Here is a 26,229-nt window from a genome sequence, read left to right as displayed (position 1 = left end):
TGTTAAATACATTTTAATAAATCTGAAAAAAAAAAAAGAAGGCTGATAAAGGTCAATTTAATGCTTCAAGTGCTTACTGATCTTTCCACAGTTACAATATTAAAAATATATGTCAACACCAACCACAAATGGAAATACTTCATTCTATTAGTATAGTATATTCTCTAAGCTTAACATTAAGCTTCTAATTGGTGAGACAAATATTTTATTCATGGCTGGCTTTGTTGTTTGGTTCTCTTTATTTAGTTAGGTGTCCTACAGTATTACCATAGAAGCAGGAGTAGTCAAAGGATCTGCAGCTGCTGCAAATAGTGACAAGGGATCGGTACCATCCAACACACTGCTCAATGGGTCCATCATAGAACTAGAAGAAGAAGAAGAGGTAGAAGAAGTACTTCCTTTTCGGCTCATTTTCTTGGTCTTGGATTCGGTAACCTGGAAAAGTTCAAAACCTGTTAAAAAAAAAAAAGTCTTCCCCCATCTTCTTTAATGAAGCACTTTAGACTACATTAACTAAAATAGTGCAAAGAAAGCAAGGTTTCATCTACCACAAAGTCTTTAGCAACTACTGCATGTAAGTAGAAGCACACTTCTGAATCCAGAGGCATTTCCACTACATCTTTTCTTTCAATTCTGAGTCTACAAAACTCTAAGAACACTCATTCTAAATTTATTTCTAGTACCTCTATTTTATTTCTTTCCTCTCTTTCAACTTCTCCCTTGCTATTTCCTGTCTATTGGTTTTGAATGGGACAGGGTTAATTTTTTGCCTGATAGCTGCTGATAGCTGTAATGTGTTTTGGATTTAGGATGAGAAAAATGTTGATAACACACCAATGTTTAAGATGGTGCAGAGCCAGGCTTATACTGAGTCAAGGATTTGCCAGCTTCATGCACTGCCCTGACAGCAAGGAGTTAGGGTGCACAAGAAGCTGGAAGAGGACAGAACCAGGGCAGCTGACCCAAAATGGCCAGAGGGACGTCCCAGACTATGTGGTATCAGGCTGAACAACAAAAACTGAGCATACTGCTATCATCTCATTGAAACTGGATTTCTCTTTTTGTATACCCATACTTTAAAAAACTTTTCATACATTTAAGTTTAAATGTTTTAAAGCATACAACTGACTGGAAGGTAAACCAAAACAAATCTTATGTCAAGCCATGATACAGGTTATCTGTGATGCAATTATTTGATTTTCAACTTATTCATTATTCAGCACTTAATGGAATCAAGAAAACCCATGAGTCGAAATGCTCTATCTATCAGGAAAAGATCATTTTTGAAGTCAGTAATACCAGCAAATTTCTGTAAAGGATGAACAGATTAAACCTTGACACCTCTAAAACAACAGGTCACAAACACAGAAGGCCACTTCAGTAGCACCGCCACCAATTCCAAAGCCTTTTAATTTTAAGAGAAGGAACACAATCAGTTTTATTACACGTTCATTTTCCGAACACAGAAAAAGAAACTCACTGTAATGGGTTTTAGTGGATGGTAGTCACCAAAATCCAAGGGCACAGATTCTAGTTTGCAGACGTCAGATTCTGAAACATAATTTCTTGATCTTGCATGCCTAAAAAGCAAGATTAAAAAGTAAGTATGTACGCATATAAATAATCACTTATGAACAGAGAAGTATATATTTATATAGATGCATTTACATTTACAAAAAGAAATATCTAGTGGAAAAGAAGTCAGAATGTATACTAAAAATTTTCTTTTTTACGTAAACTGAAAACATTTTACTTGCAAGCATTCAGTTGCATTCTGCAGTTGGGTTCTCTTTTCAATGAGTGCAGAAAGAACAGTTTAACAGAGCAAAAGTAATGAGACAGGCAGATGGAGATAATTAAACACATTTCTTAAACTGAGTGAAGGGAAATGGTAGGTGTGAAAACACAAGGGAAGAAATCTAAGTGATCATGCTCAGATATAATGATGGACTACACAGATTAACTTGCATTGCTACAAAGTCCTTCCCTGGGAAATCTGTCTCCATCTGTTCATTGTACTCATAAGAAAAATTGAAAAAGCAGAATGATGAGGGGAAAAAAAAAATACAAGTACTTATATACTTATGTGGCAGATAAGCTTTATATCTCCTATGAAAATAAAGTATGCCATCAAGTGGGAAAAAAACATAACAATATCAATATTTTGATCTGAATTTAAGAAAGTGTCGTGAAAACTATGGTCTCTTCTAATAAAGAAAACAACTTGACTCCTGAAAATAACATAAATAAAAGTATTTGAGTAAAACCACGTTGCCACTAGGAACTAACAATACACACCATTTTATCAACCACAGCTTAAGGACACTGCTCTTTTGTAAAACAGAACCTCCACCCTACATTTTTAATTGCTGAAACAGAAATATATACATAAGCATGCTTTTAAAGTGTGTTTGACAAAGTAGGAAGGCAGAAAAGGGAGAACGCCATATTTCTATTGCTCTGTCACAGCTCTGCCAGTATTTCCATACCTCTTCCTTATATATTTGTCCCAATCAGTGGTAGAGAAGTAAACTGCTCACAGCTCACACATGGCATACCATTCCCAGAGAGTACCAATTGTATTCTCATAGTCACGTAAGGTATCAGTGGACAAGCACACATGGCAATGAAGAAAAGCTGTTTGCCCTACAATAGCCCTATACAAAGTACATTTAAAATATTATAAAGTGCTTAGCACAACTCGCACCATAACCAGCACAGGGATCAGAGGAGCCTGCTTTGAGCTTTCCAATCTCAGTGAACAGCTTCACAGCAAACTTCCACAAGAAAAGAAAAAGAAAAAACACCATGAGCCACACCAAGCTAGGTTTCATTTCTGGTGCACTCAACAAGATGCACCTCAGGCTCCAGGCAGATTCCCCAGCAGCTCTGAGCCTTTTTCCACACACAAGGATCACTGCATGTGGCATCAGTCTTGAGCACCAGCCAGACTGCCAGCCCCCCTCCTGTCCAGTAAGAACCTCTCCCTTCCCCCCCAGCACTGACATTCTCTAGGCACACAGCCCATCACAGGCTCGGGTTTACAGCCATACTTAATCTGTTTGGTTTCTACAGGGTCACCAACTACACAGGATCCAACCCCAGCAAATAGTAGCAGTGCTGACAGTCACTTGATGCCTTACAGACATGCTTTTTCTTACCTATGGCAAAACAAGTTTTAAGTTACCTGCAGCACAAAGTATTTTATATATACACACACACACAAGGGAACACCTAATCAGCCCACTAATTACCACTAGCTCCTGCATTTTCCTCAATTCGACACTGTCCTCAGCTGATGGCTTAATTACTACTGTAACTTGGCTGCAGCAGGTCTTTCAAAACAAAACAACAGCTCGCTGGGAAAGCAGAACAGTTTTGGAGGAGAAAAAAATAACTACAAACACCTTCCCTCACTACCAGAGAGAGCTCACGTGTCCCAGCCCGGCCACAGGCCCGCCCTGCTGGGGGCCAACAGTGACGCCCCCGGGCGCTGCTGTACCTCACCCGCTCCTTCCGAGAGAGCGGCACCAGCCACAGCGCCATCATCAAATCAAGCAAAAAGCGAACCATCCTCATCTAATTTCCTTGCTAACTTCGGGAAAATAAAAACCCACAAAGCCGCAGACGACGGCGGCAGGGACGCCCCGCCGGATTTTCTCTTCCTGAGGGCGAGGCGGACGCCGCTCCCCACCGCCCATCCGCGTAAAGGGAGCGTCTTCCGCATCAGCACTGCAGCCCCTGAGCTGCGGGCACACTGACGCTGAAGACCGACCCTCACGACTCAGTGGAGACCCAGGATCCGAGACGCGGCCGCAACCCCGCCCTCCCCCAACACCCCTCGAGGGGACGGCGGTCCCGGAGCCTCACCACGGGAAGGCCGCCATCTTGCCCCAGTCACGTGCCGCCTGTTGTCACGTGCCGGCTGTCACGTGTCGCCGCCAGGCCGCCACTTCCGCCGCTACTTCCGCACCGCGTGGGGCTCGGCGCTTCCGGGGTATCGCGGCGGGGCACTGATACGGGGGTGCGGCCGTGGGGCGTGGTTCCCGGCCCGCAGTGTGCATTGATACAGGCTGCTTTAGTGATACCGACCGGTAGATTAATTTCAGGACCGATACGTTATGTTTGCAAAGGAAATCAGTGAATGCTAGTTCTAAAACTTGCCGGTTATGTTTTTCTTAATGTGCAAACAGCCTTGTGTTTCTCAACTGTCCTGCTTCGCAGAAGCCCTGGGGAGTCACGATAGACCTTTATCTTTGCATCCACACAAGGATTTTTTTCCTGGATTTCACATGGTTTATAGTGCACCAAGACAGAAAGTTGCTCATTATGGCATAACAAGCAATGGAAATTTGCCAAAAGGGAGAAAAACAGCTCAAGGTTGGAGGAAAAGTTGCTATGATGAAGCTGAAGGAGAAATAAAGCAGAGGAAACAGGGCATACAATTGCTTTGGATGCAGTCTCTGCATGTCCAGAAGGATACGAGCTTATACTGAGCTCTTGGAAAAGAGTGAATATGCATGGCAATAGATACATATCTATGTCTTAACTTTAAGTGTAGAATCTGAACTGCGAGAGCACGTCCTTGATTTATCAAGTTGCCTGGTACATATCGTGAGGAAATAAGGAATGTTGGTTTTCTAACACCACGTTGAAGGTAGAGAGTTTTCTTCCCCTATTTTGTATGACAACATCACGAGGTTGTTCATCTTGGAGGAGCAGTTAGTTCTTTTTAGAGACAGCTTGTTCGTTGTGCAGCGTGTTCAAGCAAAAAACAAGGTGGGTAAAAATGGAAGTTCAAAAATAAATGTACTCTTACAATGATGGTGGCATGCAAAATAAAGTCAGATAATATTAAGGATGTATAAATAATTACGAGCAAAAGCAAATCTGGCACTTTACAAGAGAAAGGCCTCATGAAGCAAAACAAGGATAAGAACTAGGTTGGATGGTCGCGGCCAGAGCTGTCAGTGGCTCTGTGTCCAAGTGAAGGCTGGTCACAAGTAGTGTCTGCCATGGGTCCCTCTTGGGTCCGGTGCTCTTCAACATCTTAATTGTTGACTGTGGCCAAGTTACTTGGTGGGGTAGAACCACTGCAATGATGGTTTGGGGTGGGGGATGGCGGCAGGGCTGCAGGACAGACTGGGCTGTGCCACTGGTTGGACATGGCTGGATGAAGTGAACCCCAGAGGCTCCTCCTTACATCCACCAGTCTGTGATTCTGTCATTCTGGGACTGAATATGTCCAAAGGTCCATCCACGAGTCAGAGGCCTGCCCTGGCCCATCAGTTGTTGTGAAATCCTACAGGGCTGGGCAGAGACAGAGGAGCTGCAGTGCCTCCATCTGCTATAGACCATCAGTGCTGTGCTTGGGCTGAGGGAGCCCAAAGCAATTCACAGCATTGCATTGATGTATAGCTTCTTAAAAGTTTGTTCTTCTGTTCCCCATTTCATACTTCTGCTATATCAGCAGAGTATCAACTGTGTCACTTTCATCGTGTTTTCCTTTCTTTCAATCCCTATTTTCTGCTTGCAGGAGGCCCGCCATTGCAACTGTGAATAAAATCTGCTTTATCAGAGATACCATCCTGATAAATTGTTTGGATATTTCCAACACTCTGTAGCAGAGAAAAGAGAAAAGAGGATTTGTGTGCTGTGCTGTTTCTGCAGGATCAGGAGCTACACAGTGCTGCAGGAGACCTGAGCTTTCAAAACAGGTGTATATTTTCTACATTATCCAATTACTAGAATCTTGTAGCTTTAATTAGGAAGGCAAATCTGAAGCAACCAATAGTAGCCACAATCACTTTGTCTTAAGTGGTTTTCTGTGCCAAACTATTTTACCCTTGTCTTTGGTGACACTGCTATCAATGCAAAGTAGTTGCTGTACTCCTGCTTTTCAGCAGCTGCAAAGAGACCAAGGGCCCAGTTCTATAGGCAGCGCTGCACAGACTCACTCTTGGCCTGCAGCCCACTGGCTGCAGTCTGACTGAGGTGAGACCGTGTGCGTCTGTATGCACTGCATTCTGCATTCAGATGTCGTAGTCCTGCTGTCATGGCTCTTGAAATGAAAGACTTGGAAATGTAATGATAGAGCCTGGGCTACATCCTCAACCAAGACGTGCTCTTTTGTCCTGTGTATACACACACTGCTGCTCTCCTGCGGGCTGTCATGGTTTTATGGTTTTTGTTATAGGTATTCCACACCATAACATCATGTAGTGCACTGGGATTTAAAGAGTTAACGCTCCAGTTCCATGGATTGCCGATAGTTCCAGGTACCTGTCTCAGAAGAGAAACTACAGAATGAACTACAGCACCCAGAAGACTTTGCTGTTCCATTTCCATGCTCCAGTGGGGGCGAAAGATAAGATTGACTGGGATTCATGAGATGGACTCTCTTTTTTGCCTTCCCTGTCTCTTTTTCTGCTTGTTTCTGCAGTGTGTGCTTCCCAGCCATCCCGCCTACAGCATTACAGTAAGGCCTTTGCTTTTTGGATGATCTCATTTATTTGACTTCTTAGCTTCAATTCCAATTATAGTGTATTGAATTGTGTTATCTTGCATACTTATCTTGCTATCATATTAGTTTTTTCTCCCAAAGCTCGTTGCCTCTGTTTTGTATTTAGGCCCACCTCCCTGCCTTTTTCCCTTCCTATCTTCTGCCTTTCCAGAGGTGTGGGTCCATGGGTCCCACAGCCCCATTAATCACAGAACTAGGCCAAACCGGGCCAGAACTATGGCATAAGCACAGTTTAGAGACCCTCCGCCTCATTTTCTTCCATGGGATTCCTGATGGATTTCTCAGAAACTGTGGGAAATAAAAAAAATGGAGAGAAGTGAGGTGACCGGTTCTCTAGACAGGAAGGGAAATCCCTATCATCTTTCCCAAGTTGTGCCTTCTCCATGGTGGTGACCTAGCAGGGTTCCAGGTGACGGGCCAGTGTCACAATGCGATGCACTGCATCACAAGGATATCATCCTTGGGGCAGCGCCGGCTCTTCCGTACAGGGCCTGGGTGCTGCTGGAGCACTGCTCAGGGACTCTGTCCTTCTGTGGCCAGGAGTCAGGTCAGGGGCAGCAAGGCTGCACTGAACGACCCTCGCTAACACGTGGAGGAGCAGGGATACCTCACAGAGAGTTGTTGGTTGAGGAGCCAGGGAGACCATCCTTTGTTCTGAGCTGAGGGCCATCAGCAAGCAACATGGAGGGCTGCTGGACTATGACCATCAGCTCAGAGCTGGTCTCCACATTCCCAGTGCTCCTGCAACTCTCTGCCAAAGGTAAGGCTTTCAGGAATGCCTTCCCAAAGTATCACACAGGGCTGGAAGCTGTAAAAAGCCATGTTGCAGGGCTGCCCTGGGTTCTCTCGCTGAAGGGGCAAATGAGGTGCAGACTCATTCACTGGTGCAGAACAAAAGGCATTTATTCTTGGTACTTACCACCTTTTATACCCGCAGGACACAACAGTTTTCCTGTGCAACCAAGTCTGGTTACATGTAAGGATAATGCGCCTTGTAGGCTTATATGTCTGGCTCAAGTTACTGTTGAGCTTTACCACTCATTAGCAATACAACAACCTTCTTTATCCCACAAAACTGCAGCTCCTGCTGGATGTGGCTGGGGAACCAGGTCCCAATAGAAGAGCTGCCCAGAGGCCCTGTGTTCCTTTAGACATGGCTCAAACCCCCGTGATAGGGTAGTCCAAGGCCAGGTTCCCCTGGGAGCTGGTGTTTCTTGAGGATGTGGCTCAGGGACAGTCCCATGTCCCATTGGCTTCCCATGTTCCCATTTCCCCTTGAGGCTCTGAGCAAGGGCTGAAATCAGGGCAAAGTCCAGCTCCATAGCCATGGTGGTGCTTTTCTGAGGTGTTTGCATATGCCTGCCCCTGTCATTCTCTGAGTGGGGAGCTGGCCTGTGAAGTGAAGAGGCTGGCCTGACACATCTTTTCCTTCCTTTACAGAGGTTGTGGTGATCTGGAATGCTGTGTCTTCTTATATCCTGGAACAGCTGAAGCTGGGCAAGGTGAGCTGGTGTCCTAGTGCCCCTTGTCCTGGAGGTGTTCAGTACTGCTGAGAGTAGTGGCCCCACAGAGCAATCCCTCCCAGGGTACCATGACAGCACAGCGAGCCCAGCCCAGGTGCCCAGAGCAGCTTCTTGGCCAGTTGGGAGAGAAACCCAAATCCAGAGCTGCTCTCTGAGCAGATGTTCAGCACAGCCCAGGGCTTTGCTCTGCCTTCTGATCAGAATGGGGAGAGGTAATGGAGAAATGGGGGATTTTTCCAGGTCTGTGCCAAGGATAATCCTTGGGAATCAGTCCCAGGCTTAACCTCAGTGCCATAAATCCCCAGGCTTTTCTCTAGCCAAGGGATGATGGCAAATACTGTGTGGAGGTGATTGTAAAACAGAGATCACAGCTCTTTTCCAGAGCTTTCCAGAGAGCCCCATCTTGCCCCACTGCCCCTCAGGAGTGGAAAGGGCAGAGAGTAGTGTCCCCATGCTCCGACATTCATCACTTTTGCTGCCTCTACAGTACACGCTCGTCAGCCTTTCAGTCTCTTCCCTGTGCAGGGAGTCCTGGTTGCGGGACTAGGGGCCTTTGCTGTGGTCCAAGAGCGGTTCCACCATGAAGAAGGTACTGTTACAGTTCGAAGACCTGTCTTTCACCTGGACATCGATGCACAGTGGCTGCAGCACTTCCAGTCTCCCACTGAGATCATCCCTGGTGAGACGGCGGCAGCCACCTTCCCCTTATGGCCCCACATCTGGCAGGGTGTGTTCTCCCTGCTCCTGGGAAAAGGCTGGGAGAAGCAGAACTGACTGCCAAGGTCATGGTACAGCTTGAGTTCCTCCAAAAGAACCTGTGCCCCAAGAGCTGTTTCTTTAAAGGACCTTTTCTATGGGATTTGGTTATGAATGTTGCATGGAAATGTTGCTTGCTGTGGCAGTGAGGATGTTCCTTTTCCTTACAGACGATGTCAGGATGGAGCCACTGAACTACTGGCGGCTATCGCAAGCCACCAGCATCCCGCTGTGTGTGGTGCAGAGCTGTGTGAAAGAGACCATCCTCTTATACTGTCTCCTCCTGAGCACCAAAGTGCACGTCCCATTCGCCTTCAAGGGCATCGGCATCCTGACATGTGAAGATAACCTCCTTTGCATGAGGTTCTATCACAGCTGTGTTACGATGCTGGAGGGGACTGCAAGCATGCTTGCATTGATTCTCAGTGTAAGTTGAGGGGGTTTTGAGGGCTGCCTTCATGTGTCTGGGAATCCTATGGAAGAGTGTGCCATAAAGTCACTGCCGCCGGCCTGGATGTGGCAGGCCACTCACATGCCTTTCCCCATGCTCACCCCCACTGCTTTCTATAATAGCAAAGAGGTGTCCTGGATCCTTGCCCCTGCAGAAAGCCTGTCAGAAAGTGTTCTTGCACAGACTCAGTATTTTGCTGTGCAGCTCCTTCAGAGCAGAACAAAGATCTGATGTTCATGGAAGAGGCTTTGGTGGAGGGTTTTGAAGAGACGCTTTCTTTTGGCATAGGAGACAGTTTTTCTTCCTGTCAATGAGGCTTGTGAGAAAACTGCCTTGGAAAGCCTCCAGCAGGTCTTTGTTCCTTTGCAGAGAATTTGGCCAGAACATCCCATGGACCTCAGCCGAGAGACCACCACTTACGGGATCCAGATGTTTCCAAGGTGAGTGCATTTCATCTGCAGCTCTTAGCTGACCGGGTGGGAGGCTTCCTTTCCACCTCCTCCTTTGGAACGTGCGCTGTTGGGTCTCCATGCTCAGCATCCGACTGGGAAGAAGTCCTGGAAAGAGTGGCTCCTGGTTCACTAATGCTGCCTTCTGGCTGCATGTGTCTCCACCTAGAGTGACAGGGAATCATGGTTGTTTCTCATGCCCAACCTGTTCTAATTTCCATCACAGAGAACTGACTGCACATGGAGAGGAATTTGGGCTCCGTGTGCTGCTTTGGCATAGAGAGAAGGAGAAGGGGTGCCATGCTCTGCATAACACGTAGATAGTTACTGCTGACAAGTTGCACAGGGCAGGAGGTCATCCATCTTCAAGGCTGTATCACTCTTTGTTTCTAGGTTTCAGCTGACTATGAAAAAGAGCAGAGCAGAGGCCACCTCCAGCACGAGAGTTGCAGGAGAGCGCAGGATCAGCAGAGGTGAGGGAATGGATCCCTGCTGTACAGTGGTGGGCTCCGCCTGGTGCTGGGTGACAGGAGCCAGCTTCAAATACGTGCCTGCGGGGCTGCTCTGAAGAGCTCTCTCCTTTCCTAGGTGCAGTGGCCTCTGCTGGCAGGCTGTTGCAGAGAAGGGAGACGTTTCCCCCCTCCATGCTGCCAAGCTGGGAGCCAGGCACATGGCAGAAAGAGACAGCAAAGAAGCCTTCTGCCAGGTGAGGCCCCTGGGGGAAAAGAGGGAGGAGAGGCATACGCTCCAGTAGGAGTTGCCTCCCCTTAGGGCTAGTGGGACTCAGAAAGGCTGCCGACACACGTGTGTGCCCTGGGGAGGCCATTCTCTCAAGGGATGGCAAGCACCCAGCGTGCTTACCCGAGGCAGACACTCCAGCTTCCTTTTCTACCTGGGTCCCGAATCGCCAGGGGAGCTGAATGTAGATCCCTATGGATTGCATTAGCTCAGGAGTTGCTCCACGTTGCAACGGAGCGCATCTTTCTGGCTGTGGGAACACAGGGTGAGACCAAGCTGCCCTGGGCTCCCGCAGACTCTTGGTGTCTGTTTGCAGCGTGCTGCCGCTGTGTCCAGGCAGCTCCCTCTGGAAGAAGACGTCGGGCCGCTGGGAAGCAGCTCCTCCAGCCCAGCCCAGCACAGCACTCCCTGCAATGGAAGGCTCTAAGAGAGTGCTGCAGGTACCATCTCTGCCTTGCTGTAGGAACTGTGCTGCTTGAGACTGTACAAAGCACTGTGTGCACAGTGATCTCGAGCAGCGCCCTTGGTGTATCTTCTGTTTTGCATTTCTGTCAGCTCCTTCAGCTTATTTCCAGGAAGCAGAGGGTGGCTGCACACCTTCTCAGTCTTTTCTTGCCTCCTGGCCTGCCACAGCACACTGATTTTTGACCAGGTGCTGCATGACAGGAGCACGGCATTCTGGATCCCTGACAGCAGAGGCCTTGGGTCTCCACAGGCTGCTCTGCTGTGTTTGCCACAAGTTGTGGATCCTGGCCTGACTTCTGGGCCCCTGGTCTTTCTGGGCCAAAGCAGTGCCAACTGGCCAGCAGAGGCGAGGGGCAGGAGTGCAGAGTTGAAGGAAGGCCCCTGGGCCTGAGGCGGATCTTGTGTGCTACTGTGTCTCTATGGCCTTGCAGGAACTCTGGGAAGTGTCTGCGCCGTGGGACAAAGTGGAGCACTTGTGGCCTATGTACCATAAGGAGGTACTGCAAACACAGGCAGAAAGGACAGCATGGGACAGCTGGAGCACAGGGAAGGACCAGCAGCCACCCCAGGTACTGACAGGAATCAACACCACTGACAACAGGGCTAAGTCTCCTGCTTGCCAGGACCTGCTGCAGGGCCGCTGCCAGAGGGGCTCCGGGAAACAGCCTCCGCGCTCCCAGGGCCGGCTTTGCTGACACTGTCTCCTCCTTGGCAGTGGTTCAACGAGGCACGCGCTTGGGCTCCACGTCCTCCAGCACAGCCCAAGCGACAGCAGGCAAGGCGTAGGTGGAGGAAGGCTGAGGGCCCAATACCATCAAATGAAATGGGAACAGCTTCCAAGCTGGTACTCCAGGCCGGGTAAGTGTGCGCGGGCTCTTTTCACCACCTGAGGCACATGGGCAACTGTGACCCTGCAGCTCGGGGGCAGCCATGGCCCAGGCCAGAAACTGTTTGTGGGGTGAAAGGGTGGGGACACGCAGCAGCACATGGGTGTGGGGCGGGGTGATGGGAGAGGCAGAGGAGGTTCAGCAGAGCCTGAGGGATGACTTTCTCCTCCTGTTGCAGCCTTCTTTCCCCAAGAGCAGCTCAAGTGCTGAGAAGGCTGGAGCCGCACCTACATCAGCAGGAGGCTTTTGCCAGCATGGCAGAAAGGAACAGGCAAAAGCAAGCACAGAAGCGGCAGCACCCCTGGTAAGCTCCATGAGAAGCAGATCCTGACAGCCCCGCCTGAGCCCAGCCTGCAGTACTTCTTTATGCTCAGTTTGTAAGACTGCTTACACTGTTCTTTTCCCCTCTTTAGCTGTCAGTGCTGGTACCGTTTCAGAGGGAAAGATGCTGAGAACAATGGTGGCAGCGGTGGAGCTCCCGGCAAGGGGGCTGGGAAGCTGTCCAGCTTTCCACCTCTGTAAAGCAAACAAAGGTGACATAGGCGCCATATAACAAGATATCAAGGGGAGAGGAACCAAGTCACCCCTCCCAGCAACATCCTGGAAAAAAGCGTGAGCTGAAGAACACAGCCTGCTCCAGTTCAAACTCTGGCGCGGGGGAGAGAAGGAAGAGGGCGAGGAAAAACAGCACAGACTCAGACTGCAAACACATTCCTGGAAGCACCGCTGAGTTGGGGAGAGAGGAAGGAGTGGATGTAGGCTCCCCCCACTCCAGGCACTCACGTGCTCACGTTCTGGTTCAGGCTGTGACCTAGGAATTCCACTGTACACCTCCGAATGGAAAATAAAATCTATTGGTGTTTCTCTCAGACAGGCTGCTGGTATCATGTCAATTGCCATCAACAAATGTGAAGAAGCTGGAGCTCTGCTATGAGAGAGGAATTTGGGCTGCAAGGAGAGCTCTTTCCAAGGCCCAGTATGCCTGTGCTCTCTAAGCATGGCTTCCCATGATGACAACCATCTCTGCCGTTTGTGCATGTTTCCGCGCAGAAGTCTGTATCTCCCCTTGCATCCCCACATCTCCCTCCCAGCAGCAGGAGCTCTGTAGCAGAGCTGCAGAGGAGCTCCATGAGGACAAGGAGCAGGTAGGGGCATAGGAAATATGAGGGCATCTGAAAGGCCTCTCTTTAACCCAGAGGGCTCGAGGGTATTCATGCCTGCAGCCAGGGACTGTAATGCCAGGAGTTCTGCAAAGGTGTGGGTATGCTTGTGACTGTAGCCAGGGAGTATCATACTGCCTGCTACATTGATGTCTGGGAGGAGAGAACTTACCTTCTTCCTCTGAAACAGAGGAAATCCTGCCAGTTGTACTAACAAAAAGCCAAATACAAGTCCATGGGGCCAGAAGGATTGCACCCTGAAGTGCTGAGAGAGTTGGCAGATCTGGTTGCCAAGCCACTTGCCATCATTCTTTGGCAGTCCTGGCTAACTGGGAATGTCCTGGTTTGGAGACTGGTAAATGCCCATCTTCAAAAAGGGACGGAAAGATGATCCTGGTATCTATAGACCTATCGATCTCACTTTGGTGCCAGAGAAGGTGAGTTAGGGAATGAAGGGTAAACATGGGCCAGCAGTAAAGGAAGCCAAGACAAAAGAGTGTAGCAATCAGGATGAGATAATAAGCTGAAGAATACAAGATGTAAGGGGCCCATTGTTTGGTTTTGCTAACTCAAATGGAATTTGCACATAGCATCACTTAATTTAACCTTTTGCTAACTCAAGAGGAAATTTATTGCTTAGTTTAGGAATTTATTGCTTAGTTTAACCTTTTGCTAGCCCAAACGCATTCTCAAAAGGGAGCCTTCTCAAGCCAGCAGAAAGGGGCTCCTAAGAAAGCAATAGAAAGGGAAGGTAAGCAGAATAAGAAATTGCTGAGGCATGCAGGGCAGGAGAAGAGCTCAAAACTGGAACAAAGGTCGGGAGGACATGGTGAGGAAGACATCTGACTTCATCCCTGAACGACCACCAGATGGGGAGGAAGACGTCAAGCCTTCATCCAATGGAAGCTACTGCACAAGGACTGGGGAGGGGGACAGTATGTAAATGAATTCCTGGAAAAGTAATGAATATGTCAATGGGTCTTGGGTAATACTGCTGAATATGTATGGCTTGGCTTATAAAAGTATCGAGATCCCACTCTCTAGTGTGCAAGCTAGGAGTAGCAATTCCCCTTGCACCCAGCGTGTGGCGCAGTGCTGAAATAAAGCCGTACCTGCTCTTGTAACCTTACATGGGCTAGAGAGTTGATTCCGCAAATCAAAGGTCATGGAACAGATAATCTTGAGACCCATCATGGATCAATTAAAGGTCAACCAGGAGATCAGAACCAGTCAGCATGGGTTTATGAGTGGCAGATCCTGTTTGACAAACCTGATTTCATTCTATGACAAGGTGACCCACTTAATGGATGAAGGGAAGGCTGTCAAAGTGGTCTACCTGGACTTCAGTAAAGCCTTTGACACTGTACCCCACAGCATCCTCGTGGTGAAGCTGGCTGCCCACAGTTTTGATGGGCATACATTCTGCTGCGTGAAACACTGGCTGGATTGCCAGGCCCAAAGAGTTGTGGTCAGTGGAATTAAATCCAGTTGGCGGCCAGTCATGGCCAGTGGTGTCCCCCAGGGCTCAGCACTGGAGCTGCTTCTATTCAAGATCTTGATTAATGATCTTGATAAGGGGATTGAATACACCCTCAGTAAGTTTTTGGATAGCACCAAGTTGGGAGGGAGTGTTGATCTGGGGGAGGGGAGAAAGGCAATAGAGGGACCTGGCCAGACTGGATGGGTGGGCCAAGGCAAACTGTGAGTTTCAATGGGGCCAAGTGTCAGGTCCTGCATTCTGATCACAACAACCCCAGGCAACCCTATGTGCTTGGAGAGGAATGGCTGGAAAGCTGACTGATGGAAAGGGACTTTGGTGTACTGATGGACAGTTAGTTGAATATGAGCCAGCAGTGCACCCAGGTGGCCAAGAAGGCCAATGGCATCCTGCCTTGTATCAGGAATGGTGTGGTGAGCAGGACTAGGAAAGTCATCCTGCCCCTGTACTCAGAACTGGTCAGGCCTCACCTTGAGTACTGTGTTCAGTTTTGGGCACCTCAAAGGACATGGAGGTCCTTTGGGACCTGCTGGAGCAGGTCCAAAGAAGGGCAACAAGACTGTGAAGGGCTTGGAGAATATGCCCTATGAGGAGAGACTGAAGGAACTGGGGCTGTTTGGTCTGGGGTAAAGGAGGCTGAGGGAGACCTTACTGCTCTCTTCCAGTACCTGAAAGGCAACAACAGCAAGAGTAGGGTTGGTCTATTCTCACTGGTGACAGGACAAGGGGAAATGGCCTCGAGTTGTGCCAGGGTAAGTTTAGGTTGGATGTCAGGAAAAAGTTTACAGAAAGGGTGGTTAAGCACTGGAACAGGCTCCCCAAGGAGGTGTTTGAGTCACTATCTCTGAATGTGTTTAAAAACTGTTTGGATGTGGTGCTCAGAGACATGATTTAGTGGTGGGTTGTTAGAGTTAGGATAGTATGGTTAGGTTGTGGTTGGACTTGATAATCTTTAAGGTCTTTTCCAACCTGAGCAGTTCTGTGATTCTATGATTCTATTTTGAAATTCCTTCACTGAAACAGAAAGCATGGCCACACATTCTTTGCTCTTCAGAGCTGTGTTTATCCAGGGTATCAAAATGCACACAATTATTTGCCATAAGTTGAGTCAGCACAGCTCAGCGCTGATGTCCCCAGGCCTTGCTCTCAGTTGAGGCATCATTAATAGCGCTGATGTTTTGCCTTTTGCTGAGTGAAGGGTGTGCATCCGGGGCTGCTCTCTGTAGAATAGCCACAGCCTTTACATTGCGGGGAGGGAGTTGGCCGCAATGTGAGCTGTGCTAGGCCAGCACCGAGAAGAAGAGCACCGAGACATCTTGGAAACAACAGGATGGCTACACCAGATAACACACGAATCAACAAACGTCAACTGATAAGATTGTGAACCTGGAGTACCCAGCCAATGGGGAAACAGGGCAGGAGGATGGATAAAGGGAAAAACAGGGTATAAAGACTGTCATCTTGTGTCCATAGTGTGGGAATCAAATGTTGTTTCTGCATTAGAATTGGATAATATTTTATTTCATGAACTCTGTTGTCATAGTTCCTTTTGGGAGTCCTTCTACTTAACTTGGGGAAGAACTCTGATAGTTTACATCGCTTATCTTCTAGACAAACCCTCCCAGGAATGCACGCTCTGTATATAGGTGTATATATGTATATTTTGTCACACACATTGCAAGAAGATCCTGCACGAGATCAAACCAGAGAACAAAGCATGGTATGCCGAGGAAGCCCTGAAGAGACATCTGAAAGCCTGGCATCATCCCCCCTCCCCCCCCCCCGGTGCTCTTTGTTTAACGAAGACTTCGGAGACAATCACCATATCAATACAAGAAGAGCACCGAGACATCTTGGAAACAACAGGATGGCTACACCAGATAACACACGAATCAACAAACGTCAACTGATAAGATTGTGAACCTGGAGTACCCAGCCAATGGGGAAACAGGGCAGGGGGATGGATAAAGGGAAAAACAGGGTATAAAGATTGTCATCTTGTGTCCATAGGTGCGCTCCTGCTTGCGGGACGCCCGCCATTGCAATCGCGAATAAAATCTGCTTTTATCAGAGATACCGTCCTGGCAAAAATTATTTGGATGTTTCCAACAATTTGGGGGCTCGTCCGGGATTATTATCGCCTCTTTGGAGGTCTCCCTACTGCCCTGGACAGGATAGGTCACCCCGCTGATTTCAGCGGTCCTGTCTGGGTGGTGAGGTGACTCCTTGGGACGGCCGATAAGAAACCGAGACTGTTACATACAGGACGGGCTCTGTGAGAGCCAAGGGGCAGGTAGGCACGGGTATTGACCCCTGGGGACCCGGTAACTTCGTGCAGGGACCAAGGTAAGGGAGTTTGATTCTTACCTTGGGGGTCGGTGGAGACTCGAGTGAGTGTGTGTGACTGAGACGCACTTTTAGTGCGAAGCGAGTTCTGAGTCCCGATTTGCGGTTCTGTTGTCCCGCGAGGGGCACGGCCAGAGACGGACGAAGCGGCTGTGTTGGTAAAAGGAAGAGTCTCGGGAGGGAGCTGTTGGTGTGCGGTACCCTGGACACTTGACGAAGTGCCAGCAGTACACCCCTATTAATCCGAGAATCGGAGCGAGGTGCTCCGGAGGGATTGGCCCTAAATCCTAGAATCGGAGTGTGGTAACCTGTGGGCTGGGTAGTTCACAGTAGCATTCCGGAGGGATGGGGAATAGGAGCTCCCAAGGACAGGGGAAAAAGGTTTCCAAAGTCGTGCCTAAAGATAGCCCCTTGGGAAAAATGTTTCAGAATTGGAAAATGATCCCAAGACCAGGAACATGGATAAGAAAAAAAAAAAAAGTTAAATATTGTATACAAACATGGCCTAGAGAGCCAATACAGGGAAAATCAATATTCTGGCCAGAATATGGATCTGACGAAGATTTGGTGTGTCAGATTCTGAATTCATATGTAAAGAATAAAACCCCCTTTTCAAAGGAGGAATCAGACTACGCTGCTTGCTGGATTCAAGAAGCCAGTCTGTTACTAGTAAGGAAAGGTCCGGACCAGGGAGGGGAGGAACTAGAAAAGAGAACTAATCAATGGGATCCTTTAAAGAATCTACCTCCCCCATATAACCCCAATGTAGCACCAGGGGCAATAGTTGTAGGCTCAGAAGGAGAAAATGGGGAAGCAAATGGGGTTACTCTACAGGAAGGAAGGCATGCTGGGCTCAGGAAAGAATTAGAACAATGTAAAAGAGAGACTGAAAATTTCCCCTTCCCTAAAACTAACCATACTAATGCCCTCATGTATCCTTTACGGGAGGTTCCACTGGGACAAGGGGAAATAGGCTATGTAAATTCCCCACTCACTAGCAGAGAAGTAAGGAATTTTTAAGAAGGAAAAGAAATTCTTAACTGAGGATCTTATAGGAGTAGCAGAGCAATTAGATCAATTTCTGGAGCCAAATTTCTACTCATGGATGGAAATGATGTCTATTATTGGGTATGTTGTTTACTGGAAAGGAAAGAGGTATGATTGGGTGGGCACCTATGCAAGTGTGGAAAATGAATACAGAGGGCAGGTTGGGCCCTGGAAGGAGGCGGAGAGAGGAAGGATCCTGAGGATAAATTGTACTTATTATTGTCATTGTCTTTGTGATTGTTAAATGTTTATGTTGTGAAAGTGTTGTGTTGTGCTGTGCTATGCTGTGCTGTGCTATGCTATGTCATATACGAGGCTGTTGTGGAACAAAGGGTGTCTAAAGTGATACTGGGAAGACCCCCTGGGTTGTATTTTTGCTCACTGGAGAAACACTGCTGGTGAGCCAGGGGGAATATTGAATAAGAAATCAGGAACATAAATGGAGTAATGGGACCAATTTTATAAGTGAGTGCCCTAATCACAAGACCAAGTGCTGGGTGTTTGTGGAAGTTGAAGAACTGTATTGTTTGGTTTGTGGATTTGGAAGGCAGTGGGAGAAACTGTCTTGATGATATATGGAAGTGCAATTGTTAATGGTGCAATTGGTAATGGTATATGGATGTGCAATTGAGGGTGTACAAATAGTGGAATTGTGGAAAAGCAAACAAACAAACAAACAAAAAAAACAACGGCAAAAAGGTTAAGGAAAAACAGTGAGTTTGAGATATTAGAGTTTGGGTCGTTGAGAACACATCCCCCGCACTACTCCCCCCCACCGCGGCTTGTAAGAACACCTCGGAGTGAGAGAGAGAGCTGGGGGCCGGAGCCTCCCGCTGTAACTGCAGGGTGTGTGACTTGTGAATGGGGATGGGACGGGACATTGAATGTGAGAATAGCCGTCATCTGCAGAGATCTCGGGAAACCCGATATCCCAGCGTAAGCACTGTAAGCCTGGGGAGGGGACGATGTGAAACAGAAATTACTAACATTATATTTCAGTAATGATGAAAGTATGAAAAGTGGAAAGGGTTTGGAAAACACAGGCTGAGGAAGGCAAAGTTGAGCAAGGTGTAACAGGGATGTCCTTACCTAGAAGAAGAGGTAAGGGGGAGCCTGGAAGGGCTCGGGGAGAGTTCCACCCCCACTGGACCGAAAGCAGCTGGGGAAGCAGGGTAAAGGGTTTATTTTCTGATACGGGTGCCTCTTACTCTGTGCTACATCAAGAATTATTACCCGTAGATGATTTTTGTAATAGTTGTAGGAACTCTGGCAAGAGAAGTTTACTTTTTGGGGACCAATTAAATACAAGTTAGGAGAACAAGTAGGAATATATAAACTCTTGTACATGCCAGGTTCTCCAAAACCGTTACTCGGGCATGATGTATTAGAACAGTTGAATGTAGAGATTAAATTCAGTAGAGAAAATTGGAGCTAAGTGTCAAGCAAGACCAATTGACGGAAAATTTTAAGTCTGGCTTTAACACAAACTGGGAAAAGCAATGTTGTACCCCCAGAAGTTAGATAAATCCTAAATCAGGTATACACAGGATTGCAGGCATTGGGAATGCCTGGCAGAGCCAAAAATGCAGCCCTATAAAAGTTAAGTTAAAGACGGGAGCCAGCCCAACCAGGGTAAAGCAGTGCTCTTTAAGGATACAAGACTGTAGGAGGATAAAAGAAATAATAAATAACTTTTTGAATTTTGGATTATTAATTGGATAGAAACCTAAATAGAACACCCTGATCTTGCAAATGAAAAATTGGATGGCAAGAACTATAGTTTGGTACAAGATTTGAGGGCAATTGTTAGAAATGTTGAATATATACAGCCCATGGTGTATATCTTTATTAACCAAGTTAAGGAATAAGTAGGTGGGGTTTACCGTTCTGGATTTGAAGTACACCTTTTTTTTTTTTCTGCCTGGTTTTGCCAAAGAAAGTCTAAAATTATTTGCCTTTGAATAGGAAAACTCCAATAAGGGAAGAAGAAAAAAATAATAATAATAATTAAAACAAAATAATAGTAAATAAATAAGGGGAAAAAAAAAAAAAAAAAAAAACTCAGCTAACCCGGACAGTGTTACACAGGGTTGTGAGAACAGCCCAGTGATTTTTGAGAACTGGTCAACTTGTGAGCCTGAGATTTGGGTTCCTCCATCTCACAGTGGAACTTTACTGCAGTATATGGATACTACAGTAACCAAGGAGGACTGTGTACAGTGGACTGTGAGTTTGCTGAATTTCTTGATTTAAATGGCTATCAAGTTTCTCAACAGAAAGCACAACTGATCAAAGAGAAGGAAGCAGTTTGCTGAACACCCAGAACACCAACGCAGAGCTACCTCCAAGCCAGCAGTGTGCACTGCATGGAGGCTGTTTGTGCCAGTTGGTCGGACCTACAGGAGGAACCACTGGACGGCGATGGGGATTCCTGGATTCACTGACGGAAGCAGCTTTGTGAGACAAGGAAACTGTAAGGCAGGATATGCCATAACTGCTACTGACAAGGTAAATGAAGCCAAACCATTACCTGTGGGGACTTCTGCTCAGAAGGCTGAAAGAACTGCCTTGACAAGAACCTTAAATATATGGACAGATGCTAAATATGCTTTTGGGGTGGTACCCACTCATGGTACCATCTGGAAAGAGCGAGGTTTTCTTACACACATGGAAAACAAATTCAGCATGATGTAAATCTACCAAAGAGCAGCATGGCTGTTATACATTGTAAAGGACATCAGAAGAGTGACACTGTACAGGAAACTGGGAATATGATGGTGGATCAGGTGGCAAAACAGGCAGCTGAAGGAAAAGAAATTGGTGAGCTGGCTTTAATTCCAGACGGTAAACTTAAAATATCTGAACCTTAATCAGAACCTATAAGATATTGTAGGGAGGATAGGAATTTGGTGATTTAGAAGGGAAGAGAGCAAGCTGACAGGTGGGTGCATACCCAGATGGACACATTGTTGTGCCCTTTATTACTTTACAGAAATTTGTTCTAAGAGAACATAATAAAACATATGGGGGTACAGACATCAGAAAGTAACTGTACAATCCTAGTACCAGGAACAGGGTACAAGTGGGGCTTGTTGGGAGAGGGAATCTTTTAGGACAACAATTGCAAATTGATTTTTTTCAGAACTGCCTGGAAAAAGGAGGGTTTTGGTATATGCTAGTTCTAACAAATACCCTTTTCAGGGTGGCCAGAAGCATTCCCTTGCAGGACCAATCAAGCCAAAGAAATAACCACGGTATTGCTGCAGGAGATTATACCAAGGTTTGGGTGTCCTGCAACAATACCCTTCAACCAGGGAACTCACTTTATTGCAGAGATTGTCCAACAGATCAGTAAGCATTGGGAATAAATTGGCAATTGCACATATCACACAGACCACAGGCGAGTGGTCAAGTGAAAAAGATGAACTATCTAATTAAATCACAGGTTGTAAAACTGGGCCAGGAAGCTGGACTGTCCTAGCCAAAGTTGTTGCCTTTGGCTCTCCTTAGGAGCAGAATGAAACCTAGAGCCAAAGTGGGGTTAAGTCTTTCAAAATATTGTACAAAAGGCCTTATGTTGTACAAACAGGACCTCTACCCAGGTAGGGATGAAATACTGAGCATGTGGTAAGTTTACAAGAACAGCTTCAGGAAATAGAGAAACTGGTTCTAGGAACTAGAGGCCAAGGCCTTGACGGCTTGATACATAATATTTTAACAAGAGATTATATGTATATAGCAGATGTCTTTCACATTCGCCCCTGGAATCAAGGTGGATAAGTCTGTTCCAGGTGCTGCTAACATCCCGCACAGCAGTAAAAATTAAAGAACAAGCATTGTGTATACATCATACTAGAGTTAAGAAGGTCCGTCAAATACAATGGGAACTGAAGTCAGCTGGACCCTTAAAATTGTGAATCCAAAGACAGTAATATGGGCTCTTATAATTGTTAGAAATGTTAATTTGATTAAGTGCAGCATTTGATATAAATGCTTTTATATCTCTTGTGAAAAACATCATTGCAAAGTATACTTATATCAGTAATTGTTTGGTATGATTTGCGGAATCAAACTCTCTAACCCACGTAAGGTTATAAGAGCAGGTACGTCTTTATTTCAGCGCTGCGCCACACGCCGGGTGCAAGGGGGATCGCTCCTCCTAGCTTGCACACCGGAAAGTGAGATCCCGTTACATTTATAAGTCAATCCATACATATTCAGGAGTGTTACCCAAGACTCACTAACATATTCATCACCTTTCCGGGAGTTCATTTACATACTGTCCCCCTCCCCAGTGCATGCGCAGCAGCATCCATTGGATGAAGGCCCGACGTCTTCCTCCCCCTCTGGTGGTCGTTCCGGGATGAAGTCAGACGTCTTCCTCACCATGTCCTTCCGACCTTTGTCCCAGTTTTGGGCTCTTCTCCTGTCCTGCATACCTCAGCAATCTCTAATTCTGCCTATCCTTGCCTCCCCCTCACGTTCTCAGGGCCCTTTTCTGCTGACTAGAGACGGCTGTCTGTTGGGAGCGTATTTTGGGCTAGCAAAGGTTAAGCCATAAGTTCCCCTTGAGATAACAAGAGGTTAAACTAAGAAACGAATTCCCTAAGCTGAGCAATAAATTCCTCCTGAGTTAGCAAGAAGGGTTAAATTACGTGATGCTAATTTCTTTGAGTTAGTAAAGCCAAGCGATGTTACAGACCCCCCTTTCAACTTTCCCACTTTACTGTCTCAATTCCCCCCTTTTTCTTGAACCTAGCAAATTCTTTTGCTAAATTGCTCCATTTGGTAAAAGGGAAGTTTTGAAATAACTCCCACTTTCCACTTTCTGCCTTAGCTTGTGCTTTTTCCATTCCTCATAACTATCCCCAGAAGTTTTACATATCCATCACGCACATCTCATCGCAACACACATAAAAATGAGCAAGATGATTATAATAATACAAGCCACAAAGAGTTGCTTTAGCCATGTAAAGTTAGGTAACCAGCTGGTAAGTTTTTCCCACAATTCTGTGAATCCTAATGAGGTGTCATCCATCGTTACCTGATGAAGTAATTTAGTGTGCTCCCATATTGCCTGTAGATCAGTTTCTATCCTTCGAGTATAAGCACAACAACTCTGATTAATTATCACACAAACCCCTCCCTCTTTGGCTGTTAGGAGATCCAATGCCATTCTATTTTGTTCCAATCAATTTGGAGGCAGTGCTTTTTGTGCCTGCCCATCCCCACATAACCACCAGTATCCATAAGGTCATGGATTAGACGTACCCTCTTGGTGGGTAAAAGATGTTCCCATTCCCACAATCCCAACTACATCCTATACCTGTTAAATTTTACCACCCGACTTTCATACTAATTTCGCTATCATTTTCCTTATCCACGAAGACAGATTTAGAGGAATTAATAATCAACAGATCAAACTTGGGGCCCTTTTGTAATTTATCCTCTATTCCATACTTACATTCCTTGTGTTCCACCCAATTTGGAATTGTCCAATTTAGTGCTACTACCCCATAGACTTGCACCCCCCTGCTCTGGGGAGGGCCGTACATATCCAACAATTTGTTAGGTTAAAATTTTGGGCCACTGCCCGAGTAGCTATTACCTTCCCAGGCTAAAGCAAATCTTATAAGGTTAATTACAATGCATAGTTTATACATTTTTCTTAATTGTTAGTCGGAGGGGTCCTTTCTCCTCGCAGTCCACTGTGGTCGGACCGTCTTCTTCAGGCGCTTCCTCGGGCATGCCATGCCTTGTTCTCTGGTTTGATCTTGTGCAGGATCTTCTTGTAACGTGTATGACAAAATATACATATATACACCTATGTACAGAGCCCACATACCAAACAATTACTGCAATGATGTTTTCCACAAGAGATATATAAGCATTTACATCAAATGCTGCACTTAATCAAATTAACATTTCTAACAATTATAAGAGCCCATATTACTGTCTTTGGATTCACAATTTTAAGGGTCCAGCTGGCTTCAGTTCCCATTGTACTTGAGGGATCAAGCTGTCAAGGCCTTGGGCTCTAGTTCCTAGAACCAGTTTCTCTATTTCCTGAAGCTTTTCTTGTAGATTACTCAGTATTTCACTCCCTACCTGGGTAGAGATAAGGCCTTTTGTACAGTATTTTGAAGGACTTAACCCCTCTTTGGCTCTAGGTTTCCTAAGGAGAGCCAAAGGCAACAACTGTGGCCAGGATAGTCCAGCTTCCTGGGCCAGTTTTACAACCTGTGATTTAATTCCAATGTATTCCCAATGCTTACTGACCTATTGGACCATCTCTGCAATAAAGTGAGTTCCCTGGTTGAAGGGTATTGCTGCAGGACATCCAAACCTTGGTATAATCTCCTGCAGCAATACCTTGGTTATTTCTTTGGCTTTATTGGTCCTGCAAGGGAATGCTTCTGGCCACCCTGAAAAGGGTATTTGTTAGAACTAGCATATACTGAAACCCTCCTTTTTCCTGACAGTTCTGAAAAAATCAATTTACAATTGTTGTTCTAAAAGATTCCCTTTCCCAACAAGCCCCACTTGTACCCTGTTCCTGGTACTAGGATTGTACAGTTACTTTCTGATGTCTGTACCCCCATATGTTTTATTATGTTCCCTTAGAACCAATTTCTATAAAATAATAAAGGGCACAATAATGTGTCCATCTGGGTATGCACCCACCTGTCAGTTTGCTCTCTTCCCTTTTAAATCAATAAATTCCTATCCTGTCTATAATACCTTATAGGTTCTGATTAAGGTTCAGATATTTTAAGTTTACCGTCTGGAATTAAAGCCAGTTCACCAATTTCTTTTCCTTCAGCTGCCTGTTTTGCCACCTGATCCACCATCATACTCCCGGTTGCCTGTACAGTGTCACTCTTCTGATGTCCTTTACAATGTATAACAGCCACGCCGCTCTTTGGGAGATTTTCATCATACTGAATTTGTTTTCCATGTGTGTGTAAGAAAACCTCGCTCTTTCCAGATGGTACCATGAGTGGATACCACCCCAAAAACATATTTAGTTCTTGTCAAGGCAGTTATTTCAGCCTTCTGAGCAGAAGTAATGGTTTTGCTTCAATTACCTTGTCAGTAGCAGTTACTGCATGTCCTGCTTACAGTTTCACAAAGCTGCTTCCGTCCTCAGCGTCGTCCAGCGGTTCCTCCTGTAGGTCTGACCAACTGGCACAAACAGTCTCCATGCAGTGCACACTGCTGGCTTGGAGGTAGCTCTGCATTGGTGTTCTGGGTGTTCAGCAAACTGCTTCCTTCTCTTTGATCAGTTCTGCTTTCTGTTGAGAAACTTGATAGCCATTTAAGTCAAGAAATTCAGCAAACTCAGTCCACTGTACACAGTCCTCCTTTGTTACTGCAGTATCCACATACTGTAGACTTTCTTTGGCAAAACCAGGCAGAAAAAGGTGTACTTCAAATCCAGAACGGTAAACCCCACCTACTTATTCCTTAACTTGGTTCAACATTTCTATTAATTGCCCTCAAATCTTGTACCAAACTATAACTCTTGCCATCCAATTTTTCATTTGCAAGGTCAGGGTGTTCTATTTGGATTTCTATCCAATTAATAATCCAAAATTCATAAAGTTATCTATTATTTCTTTTATCCTCCTACAGTCTTGTATCCTCAAAGGGCACTGCTTTACCCTGGTTGGGCTGGCTCCCGTCTTTAACTTAACTTTTATTGGGCTGCATTTTGGCTCTGCCAGGCATTTCTGATGCCTGCAATCCTGTGTATACCTGATTTAGGATTTACCTAACTTCTATGGGTACAACATTGCTTTTCCCAGTTTGTGTTAAAGCCAAACTTAAAATTTTCCATTAATTGGTCTTGCTTGATACTTAGCTCCAATTTTCTCTACTGAATTTAATCTCTTTACCTCTTTATTCTGCTTCCCTAGCTGTAATTTAACCAGTGGATCTGCTAGGGTAAACTTCCCAAATTCCCATCCTTCATTTTTACAACCAGAGGCGGTTCCCTCTTTCTCAGTAATTCACACATTACTTTCATTGCAGTGGGGCAGAGCCCTCCCCGGGCTCTTCCAGCCCCCCCACCCCCCTATCTCTGAGTGGATCCCTGGGTCCTACGCCCTACTCTAGTGCTGCGACAGTAACAGCTGCTGTTACTCCCAATTTCCTTACTATCTCTGTTTCTCAATCAGTTTTTGTTTGTTTGTTTTTCCTTCATATCTCTCATCTCTACATCCCTGTCACACCCTGCTCATCCTTGCCTTCCTCAGCCTGTGTCCTTCCCAAACTTTTCACTTTCCAAACTCGCATCATTACATAAACTACTAACATCATATTTCAGTTTTACCTCCTCCTCTCCAGAGGCTTCCAGTGCTAACACTGGGATTTCGGGTTTCCC

The 26,229-nt window shown here is 46.3% G+C and overlaps 2 protein-coding genes across 4 annotated transcripts in view; one reads left to right on the top strand and one right to left on the bottom strand.

Annotated features, from left to right (window-relative positions):
- The window catches only part of VPS35L (VPS35 endosomal protein sorting factor like), a 61,397-nt gene extending 57,439 nt beyond the window's left edge, over window positions 1-3,958 (bottom strand). For both annotated transcript variants that reach the window (XM_031605478.2, XM_031605477.2), the window contains exons 1-3: window positions 3,871-3,958; window positions 1,481-1,580; window positions 268-435 (exon numbers count right to left, since the gene is read on the bottom strand). In XM_031605478.2, the coding sequence (XP_031461338.2) occupies window positions 268-435; window positions 1,481-1,580; window positions 3,871-3,887 (285 nt within the window). In that variant the 5' untranslated portion in view covers window positions 3,888-3,958. The remainder of the gene's footprint in view (window positions 1-267; window positions 436-1,480; window positions 1,581-3,870) is intronic.
- LOC116236701 (uncharacterized) lies at window positions 3,892-12,677 on the top strand. 2 transcript variants are annotated; one of them, XM_090151506.1, is made up of 13 exons: window positions 3,892-4,779; window positions 5,537-5,717; window positions 6,197-6,478; window positions 7,964-8,025; window positions 8,973-9,229; window positions 9,623-9,693; window positions 10,096-10,175; window positions 10,291-10,408; window positions 10,757-10,880; window positions 11,337-11,474; window positions 11,621-11,763; window positions 11,971-12,096; window positions 12,206-12,677. In XM_090151506.1, the coding sequence occupies exons 3-13, from the start codon at window positions 6,387-6,389 to the stop codon at window positions 12,312-12,314; spliced, it is 1,320 nt and encodes a 439-aa protein (XP_090007632.1). In that variant the 5' UTR covers window positions 3,892-4,779; window positions 5,537-5,717; window positions 6,197-6,386; the 3' UTR covers window positions 12,315-12,677. The 2 variants fall into 2 exon arrangements, with proteins under 2 accessions (XP_090007632.1, XP_031461345.2); XM_031605485.2 differs by lacking the exons at window positions 3,892-4,779; window positions 5,537-5,717; window positions 6,197-6,478 and adding exons at window positions 6,503-7,283; window positions 8,572-8,725.
- Window positions 12,678-26,229: the final 13,552 nt, after the last annotated feature.

Source organism: Phasianus colchicus, chromosome 16, assembly GCF_987193195.1.
Source record: "Phasianus colchicus chromosome 16, bPhaCol1.hap1.1, whole genome shotgun sequence".
In the NCBI taxonomy this organism is placed as follows: Eukaryota; Metazoa; Chordata; class Aves; order Galliformes; family Phasianidae; genus Phasianus; species Phasianus colchicus.
This window is presented reverse-complemented; position numbering and strand designations above follow the sequence as displayed.